Source organism: Myotis davidii, unplaced genomic scaffold, assembly GCF_000327345.1.
Source record: "Myotis davidii unplaced genomic scaffold, ASM32734v1 scaffold96, whole genome shotgun sequence".
NCBI lineage: Eukaryota > Metazoa > Chordata > Mammalia > Chiroptera > Vespertilionidae > Myotis > Myotis davidii.
In genome coordinates, this window is record NW_006289416.1 from 4,816,175 (window position 1) to 4,826,024 (window position 9,850).

General features: G+C 36.0%; 1 protein-coding gene across 3 annotated transcripts in view; it reads right to left on the reverse strand.

The window, feature by feature from the left end:
- The window catches only part of ROCK1 (Rho associated coiled-coil containing protein kinase 1), a 149,484-nt gene that overhangs the window by 67,416 nt on the left and 72,218 nt on the right, over nt 1–9,850 (reverse strand). For all 3 annotated transcript variants that reach the window (XM_015562716.1, XM_015562715.1, XM_006761879.1), the window contains 2 exons: nt 7,350–7,509; nt 3,387–3,447 (listed from right to left, as the gene is read on the reverse strand). In XM_015562716.1, the coding sequence (XP_015418202.1) occupies nt 3,387–3,447; nt 7,350–7,509 (221 nt within the window). The remainder of the gene's footprint in view (nt 1–3,386; nt 3,448–7,349; nt 7,510–9,850) is intronic.

The following is a 9,850-nucleotide window of genomic DNA, read 5'->3' on the forward strand; positions in this document are numbered from 1 at the left end:
AACCTCCCTATCCACTCCATGCCCTACTTCGGGGATGAAGGGCGAATGCTTTATGCACATTAACAGTGGGCTTTAATGTGCAAGGTCTTGCCTTTACTATGAAAGAAAAACAACAAAGGCAAAACTATGGAAACAGTAAAAAGATCAGTGGTGGTTAGGTTCAAGTCGAGAAAAGGATGAATGGGTGGAGTCCAGAGGATTTTTAGGGCAGTGAACGTACTCTGTAAAGTACTCTGTAATGATGGATGTCATTTACACTGTCCAAATCCATAGAATGTGTAACACCACGAGTGAACCTAATATAAACTATGGACTTTGGTTTATAATGAAGTGTCACTATAGGTTCAGGATATCCGACTGCAGCTTAGGCCTGCTCCCTGCTGGTAGGTGGACATCCCCCGAGGGCTGCTGGGCTGCCAGAGGGATGTCTGACTGCCAGCTTGGGCCCGATCCCCCCAAGGAGCGGGCCTAAGCCAGCAGGTGGACATCCTCCGAGGGGTCCCAGACTGCAAGAAGGCATAGGCCGGGCTGAGGAACCCCCCGCAAATGCACACATTTTTGTGCACCGGGCCTCTAGTTTAATAATAAAGGGGAGGGAGGGAAGAAGCAAAGGACATAGGGAAGAGGAAGAGAACCTGCAAAGTGGGCTGAAACTAAAATCCAAAGAAGCAGGAACAAAAGAAAAAGAAAAGAAAGAATGGAACATGAAAAAGTTATAAACTCTGCAAGTTCTAAGGAGAAGGAATCAGTACAAATATAGCAAAAAAGAAAAACAGATATGGGATGAAAATTATTCATTGTATTTGACTATCGCAAAGTTATTCATTAGCATTTCTGCTGGAAGGCTTTCAAGGAAGAGTTGAAAATTAATTGCCTTTCGTGTTTAGTTCTAGGCTAACAGAAATAGTAAGCACGCCAATGTTTTCTTCTCCTCTGTGATCTCACCAGAGCAAAAGATGTGGCAGCCACTGAAAGAATGTATGGCAATCAGCACTGAGTAAGATCAGACCCCCAAAACATGATTCCATTGAATATTCTTTGAAGTCTTGATTTACCACTATTCCTACAGATAAGTAATACACTGAGAAATGGGTTACAGAAGCTCCTTACTGTCACTTTCCCCAGGTTAAAGGTGTTTAAATTTTAAAGATTACACAGCTCTTGTTAGCTATATATCTTAGCAAATAGCTCTACTAGGATGAAAATTTAAGAAAGATGACTCGAACAGTTCACAGGTTCTCACATAGTTCATTTCCTTTCTTCTCACTTCCCCTTCCCATCACATGTTCTCCTACAGTTAAGAGTTAATGTATCAAGGAGAAAGAGGAGAATTATATCAACTTATAAAAAAATGATTGCTATCTACTCCCTTCCTCAGTTAGAATTACGTAGGCTATAGTACACAAAGAGTTCAAAAACTGCTCTAAAGGTGGCCAGATCATTATTTCTGATATTTATAAGAAAAGTCTGGTTTACCCAAAAGGACCTTCTCAAATGTAGCTAAGTAAGATTTTTACTTTAACCTCTATCTCCTGAATATGAGCTATGTGAAAACAGAAAGGACTCATGTCTCTAATAGCTACTTCCAGTCATTTTCAGTGGACAAACCAGTAGTCATTCTCCATTTGCCCCTTCTCCCTTCTCTCATTAAAGATCCATCCTCTGTCTCTTTTTGCCTTGAAATCTACACACTGAATTACCTGGGTTTTTTCTGTTGCCCGATAATTTTAAGGTTATTTCAGTCTATGGGGAACACCTGCAGGAAATCAGAAGGTGGGAGAAATAAAGTACTATTCATTCTCCCCACACGCTTCTTATATTACTGTGGTTATAGCAGTGTTCTATATTCTATGTTCCTCTTTCATGATTCTACTAGAGGCCCAGTACACGACATTCGTGCACTGGGAGGGAGGGTCCCTGAGCCCAGCCTGCACCCTCTTGCAGTCCAGGACCCCTCAGGGGATGTCCAACTGCCAGCTTAAACTGTGGGGAGTGGGCCTAAACCAGCAGTCGGACCCGCTCCCCACAGTTTAAGCCGGCAGTCGGACATCCCCCAAGGGGTCCTTAGCGCTGCTGCAGAGGCAGGAGAGGCTCCCATCACAGCCACCGTGCTCACCAGCGATAAGCCTGGGTTCTGGCTGGGCGGCGCTCCCCCTGTGAGAGCACACTGACCACCAGGGGACAGCTCCTGTGTTGAGCGTCTGCCCTCTGGTGATCAGTGTGCATCATAGGGACCAGTTTTTCTGTTGTTCTGTCAATTTGCATATTAGGGTTTTATTAAGATAGATGATGGATGGTAACTAAACTTATAGTAGTAATCATTTCACAATATATGTAAGTCAAATCATTATGCTGCACACCTTAAACTTACACAGTGCTATATGTCAATTATATCTCAATAAAACAGGGAGGAAAAAAATGTTTATCAACTTTCTTCAATCCTCCCAAACAACCAGCTAAAAATTTTTTTCTCCACTACCAATGACTTTTTAGGTAACTTTTAAAAATTACATAAACAATTTATTAGTATTATATGATTCCACTTATATAAGGTACCTAACATAGTCAAATTCATAGAGATAGAGAGTAGAATAATAATTAACTAGGGGCATAGAGAGGGGACAATGGGGAGTTTAAAGGGTAGAAAGTTTAAGTTTGGGATGAAGAAAAGGTTATGAAGATGGATGGTGGTGATGGTTGCACAACAATGTGAAAGTGCTTAATGCCACTGAACTATACATTTAAAAACTGGTTACAATGGTAAATTTTGTGTTATGTATATTACCCACACAAAATTATCTTCATTTAAATCTTTCGAATGTGCCATCTGTTTTCCTATTAAGACTTTTACTGATACATTGATTTATCATAAATTCTTAACTCCAAGGGATTAGGAAGACCACGAATGTCTATCTGTGTAGCAATTTATAGTTTATTAACTGCCTCCATAGCTAATAGCCCATTTGATATTTAGGCAAGAAATCAAACTAGAGAGTAGACAGTAAGTAAAAAGTGCTATAAAAATTTAAGTTCAGCCCGGGCTCATTTGGTTGGAGTGTTGTCCCACACACCCAAAGGTGGCAGATTCGATTCCCAGTCAGGGCACATACCAAGGTGGCAGGTTTGATCCCCCGTCTGGGTGTGTATGGGAGGCAACTAATGTCTGTCTGTCTGTCTGTCTGTCTGTCTCTCTCTCTCTCTCTCTCTCTCTCCCTCACTCCCTCCCTTCCTTCCTCTAAAATAAATGAAAAACATATCCTCAGATGAGGATTTAAAAAAAAATTCAGTTCACTAACTACATATTCAGAATATATTTACTTAATATCATGCACACAAAATACATTATCCACAAGGCAACTTTTTTAAAAGAATAAGAAAATACCTACCAAGCTTTTATCCACATTGGAGCTAGTTCTGTTATCATTAGGATTTGCTGAAGTTAAGTATCTGAAGGAACAAAGATTTTAAAAGTAAACAAAACAAAAAATGCTTTAATGTCTAATAACAATTGATAACAAATACTACATGTTTATTTTTTATTTAGTATTGTATTTGCCGTGTGTGTGTGTATATCTATATATATGTCAGAGAGGAATGGAGAGCAAGAGAAAGAAACATCAATGATGAGAGAGTCATTGATCGATTGCCTCCTGCACGCCCCACATGGGATCAAGCCTGCAACCCGGGCATGTGCCCTGACCGGAATTGAACCGAGACCTCCTGGTTCATAGGTTAACGCTCAATCACTGAGTCACGCCAGCTGGGCCTTGCTCTGCTTTTTAAAAATTGAGTACAGGTAAGGTGCTAATGCTGCTGCTGCCACTGCCCCTGCTACTTCCTCTACCATGCTACAAACACTATTATTAATACTTCTATCACCACCACTATAGTCACTGCCTTGGTTAATCAGGACAGCTTTCTCAAAAAGATTCTGAATAGCTATAGCCCTTATGGGGCAATATTAATGTACTAGATATTAATAGTAAAAAAATAGAAGGTAATCAAGTGTCTTTTAATTACTTTTAAACATATTTAACAGCCCTGGCCAGGTGGTTCAGGTGGTTGGAGTGTCATCTTGTAAACCAAAGGTTGCAAATTTGATTCCTGATCAAAGCACATACCTGGGTTGCAGGTTCAATCCTCAGTAGGGACACATACTGGAGGCAACCAATCAGTATTTCTCTCTCACATCGATGTTTCTCTCTCTTTCTTTCCCCCACTTCACTAAAGTCGCTAAAAGCAATAGAAATATATCCTTGGGTGAAGATTAAAAAAACACAAAAACAAACCAAAAAAAATATATTAATAGTGGTCTAAAACAGCAGGAAAATATGTCACTTCCTATGTTTTCCTTGAAAATTATTCCGATCACCTAGAGAATCAAATAATCAGGAGACAACAGGGACTATGCAGATTGGTAGAGAAAAAGTCTCCTGTGAAAAATGACAAATTCTACATGTAGTACAATTTAATTCCATTGACAAGTAATTCAGAAATGCAGTGTGAGATTCTGCATTATGTAAATAGAAGTATATAGCAATGGCAGTAAAATCTGAATTAGATAGAAGATAACACTCGTTGATCTCTAAGATGTCTTCTAAATTTAATATGCTATTAAATTTAATATGGTAAATTTTGTGTTATTATATACAAGCTGAAGTTGATATTTAGCTTTCTTCGAAGTTAATAATGTTTCTTTGAATGCAGCACTGGAAACGTAAGAACACACCGGTATACATCCATTTATTCTTCTACTTCTTGCCTTATTTTCTTTTTCAAGTTTTTTTTTTTTGCATATTATATTGTTGCTTTTATATAGGATCTGGTCATTTAGGTAACTTTTTGTGAAAGAGATGGTAGATGAAATGTAGCTAAAAAAAGTTTAAGGCTATTTTTAAATCATTTTAAATTCAGATATACTTTAGCAATAAAGATCTCTGCCCTTAATAATTAAAAGTATGTTTAGGTTTCAGAAGCAACAATTTCAGAAGTTTTCTATTTTATGCCAGTAATTCAAAATTATATTTACATATTATATATTACATTAAGGGTAGTCAATAAGCAATCATCCCCTTGACCACTCACATAATACAAAATTACCAAAAAATGCTATGTCACTCAATAAGGTAATGCTACTTAAGACCAGAGTTCAATTTCTACTTTTCAGAACCTCGGAAGTTAGTTTGGGATATGTAACATATGAATACAAGGAAAAACCAGAGAACATAATCAAGTGCATGACAACACTGTACAATGATTATCTAACTCAAAATTAGTATAATATTTACCTAATTCAAAATTAGCACTGTAGAAACCTAAATAAAGTAATTAACTGCTATTATATTAAAAAATCCAAAAAACATGGAGTCATTGACATCAACATCTCAAGTGTTTCAGACACTAAGCCAGAAAATAATTTATAAAACTACAAAAAATAAAAATTGAAAGGATACTTCAGCATAAACCACTTTAAAGCTTCTCTGAGTATTTATTTCAGTATAAAAGAGCTATAGTATTATACTCATGGAGGCTTAGGAGGGAAAAAGAATTAAAACATGGAACTTTTCTAAGGACCAAAACTCAAATTCTACTTACCTGGTTGGTGATGCAACAAAAAGTATTCAATACTGTTTAACATTTGGGTTATTGGAAAAAATTTCATAAGCCAGGATTAAATTGCCTTCTTGTTTCCTAAACTTTACCTGAATTAGCACTTATTAAAAAAGTTGACTAAAATGACAAGACACCTCACTTTAAAATAAGGTTAGCTTATAATAAACTCAAATTTAATAACTACTCCAAGCAATTAAAATACCTAATACCACCCTAACGGAGTATCATTTAAATAAAAAAAAAATTTTTTTAAACATAAATTTAATAAATAGATTTAACATACCTAGTAAATGTTGCCATATAGCTCACTGTATATTGGTACAGTACTTTGTTCAGATTTCTACTGTGTAGCACTTACCAACCTACATTATACAATCTTATCCATATCCTCACTAGGATGTTAGCATCTCAAGAGAAGGTAGTATATCTTATTCATCCTCTCCCTATACCTTGATGCTTAGTACATACCTGACAAAGAGTAAGTTGTCAAACATGTCTGTTGAATGAATGAATAAATGCTCAGCAAAGTGAAATGATGTTAAATGTTTAACTTATATTTCAAGTCCATTTTAAAAAACTAAAGCTAACATTAGCTCATACTATCCTATAAAATAAAAGGGTAATATGCAAATCGACCACATGGCAGAACAACCGGTCACTCTGATGCGCACTGACCACCAGGAGGCAGACACTTAATGCAGGAGCTGCACCCTGGTGCTCAGTGTGCTCCCACAGGGGGAGCGCCACTCGGCCAGAAGCCCAGAAGCCAGGCTCACAGCTGGCGAGCGCAGTGGCGGTGGCAGAAGCCTCTCCTGCCTCCATGGGAACACTAAGCAGAGAGCAGGCTTAGGGCCTAAGCCAGTGGTCGGCAAACTGCGGCCCCTTCAGTGTGGCTCTTTCACAAGATACCACGTGCGGGCGCACACGTACAGTGCAATTGAAACTTCGTGGCCAGACTCAAGGGGCCAAAGAGCTGCAGTTTGCCGACCAATGGCCTAAGCCATCAGTTGGACATCCCCTGAGGGCTCCCAGGCTGAGGGACCCCCCTGAGTGAACAAATCTTGTGCACCGGGCCTCTAGTTTATAATAAACACTGACTGCTTACTCCATGTAAAGCACTGTTCTAAGAGTATTGCTGTGTTTTGGTTTACGTAACCTTTACAACAACCCTATGAGACTAGTGTTATCATTATTATCATAATCATCATCCCTATTTTTGAAAAAATGGAGGCATAAAAGGTCAAAGTCACTAGCCTAAAGTCAAAGGGTCATACATGTTGTAAGATATTATAAATTCATATAGTGGTTTTTGGAAGGAATCACAATTTCAAAGAACTAAAAATTATAGGCCTTTGGTAGTATCATATAGTGGTGATAATGCTAGAAAACTGTATGTTGTTCTAAAATGTTATTATAAACCAGAACTCCTTGGATAATAATATTAACCATAATATTAGTATTAAAAGAAGGTTTTAACCTATTAATTGCTAAACTAATTATAGAGTATATCATTCAAAAAGGAATTTCTATAAAACAATATCCTGAACATGGATGAGTCTGAAATTAAATATGAAATACTACAAAAAGCATGCATTGCTAAAAATGATATATTATTTTAATGATATTTTGTCTCTTTATATACCATTAAATCTATTTTAAAGTTCTTCATAGTTTTTAGATACCCTAAGGAAAAAAATAAAACACAAATTAGTGCCTATCCCTAAAATCATACTTACCTACGATTGCTATAATAAGTAAATCCTACAAAAGGTAATTGATTGCCAACAAAAGCTTTTGGTATAGGGAATGTTTCCTCATCTCCTTTATCTTCTTCCAAGTCATCAAAGTTACTTGTATCAATGTCACTACTTAAATCAGGTACAACTGGTGCTACAGCTAAAAAAATAAAAATAAAATTAGCAAAATTTACCTGCCAACTAGTTGTTGATTCCCTACATTTCTAGTCTATATAATACTAAATAGTGAAAATCTTTAAGTGGTACATGGTATTCCAGAAAACCAAAGGCTTTGGAGTCATACAGACTTAGATATGAATCCTGGCATTGTCATTCACTAGTGTGACCTATAGCCTAGTTATTTAGGTATTTTCAAATTTTCTGCTTTCTGTCTTTAATCCCACTCCTGTCATTTCTTTATTTCTAATTCAAATTATTAGGAAAAAGTAACTTTATAAGCTTAATACTGTGTACCTATAAATTAAGAGTGAATAAGATCAGAGAGCTCATAGATATCTGTGAAAAATCAAGCTAACTTGTACCCTGCTCCCACACCACCAAGGAACAGATGGTAAAGACTAATTATCTTATAACTTACATTTAAGTGATAAAACTATCAAAAGAACTATTACTTGCAAAAGTTAAGCAATTTTGCCAACAAAAATTAGAAAGCTGAAAACAAGTAAAACTGTTATGTAATTTTTAAAAACTTAGCAGGTCAGAAAGATCAGTTCAGAATAAAAGTATTCTTGGTATTTTAGAGGTGGGAAGTGAAAGGGGTAGGAAGAATGAAAGAGAAGAAAAGAACAATTAAAGTCTACAGACTTTAATTTTTCTTTATTTTTTTAAATAACCACAAAATAGGCGTTATTAGGATTAGGAAAAACTATTAAAATGTTTGCAAGTATGTTAAATCTAAGTATATGATAGCAAAACCATAGATAACATTAGAGAGCTTTAAAAAATATAGAAATGATAATACTAACAGAATTATATAATTACAGAAATTCTTTAAATATAAAATTCTTTTGATTTAAATCAATGAAGTAATTCACTTTACCAGTTTTCATAACTATAAACAGTTATATTAAAGTGGTACAACAATATTATAAAATGCCATTGATTTGCACCCCTCAATTCCACTAGACTGAGCTACACAGGTAAAGCACGTTTGCTGATCACTCCTGTTTTCCTAGTGCCTGAAGTAAAATAGTGCTCAGCACACAGATGTTCAATATTTGTTGATTAGATTACCCCCCCTTCTAATTAATGATCAGCTTTTCAATACAGAAAAGGAAATGATGTCCTCCTTACTTTTTAGAGTCATTTATTGTGTGGTTATTCTAGTTATTAATGCATTGTTTCACTTTGAAAAGGAATTTAAAGCAATACAAAAGACACTTTGTATTTCTCCACTCCCCTTTTAAATTTTCTTAAGATTTATAAACACAGTTGTATGTTTTCAGCCTTCTTAAACATTACTAAGTGTAACTTGAATAAAAACATACAGCTTTTCAATGCAACCATTCATCACCTCGCTTGCTGCTCATCTCTCTGTCTTGCAAGTTTCTCATGCAACATGAAGGCAACAACCATGTCACATTTACTTGTGAGGAGGAGGAAATTTCTTACTCCCCAGTGTATAAGTATTAATAAGTTCTCTCAAGGTCAAACTACTACTGTAGCTTGTCCAGATGGCAGGTCATTCAATGTCATTCTGTCTAGTGGTGTAATTTCTTAATTTCCACGAGAATTTATTTCTCCTTTTCTCAATTTTATAGCTTAATTTAATGCATACATAGTACTCAAACACAATATAACTATTTCTTTTAAAATATTTGATAACTAAAATACTTGACTAATTTTGGCAAATATACACAATCTATTTCTTCAAATTTAGTAAGATTTTTTTCTCCCCTGAAAGTCTCAAATAGATAGGCAGTCCTTAAGACAAATACCTAATTTGTAACTGTTCCTAAAATCACACAGCTGAGTTCATTTCCATTATTACTGTTCCTTGTTATTACTATGGTAGGAATGAGGGGCTGGTATATAATATCATTTCTTTGACAAATCAAAGGGAAGAAAGTTCCCGAACTTTAACAGGGGAAAGATAAATTCTTGGCCTCCCAAACCCACAAAGATAATGGGAACTTTGGTGCCATTATTATTTTGATTGAGCTATGTTGAACTAGGTTTTCTGTGAATCATCATACAGTTTTAACTTTTTTAAAAAATAGGGAAATGTCCTAGACTGACTGAAAATGAACTTCTTGAATACTACATATTTTTATTTGTGAATTGCAAGCTTCAAGCCTACTGGCATCAAGTATATCATAATTTCTACTAACATCTACACTAATAAAAGAGAAACATGGTAATTGGCATACAATCGCTACCCTTCCCATTGGCTAATCAGCGAGATATGCAAATTAACTGACAGCCAAGATGGCGACCGGCAGCCAGGCAGCTTAAACTGAACATGAGGCTTGCTTGCTTCA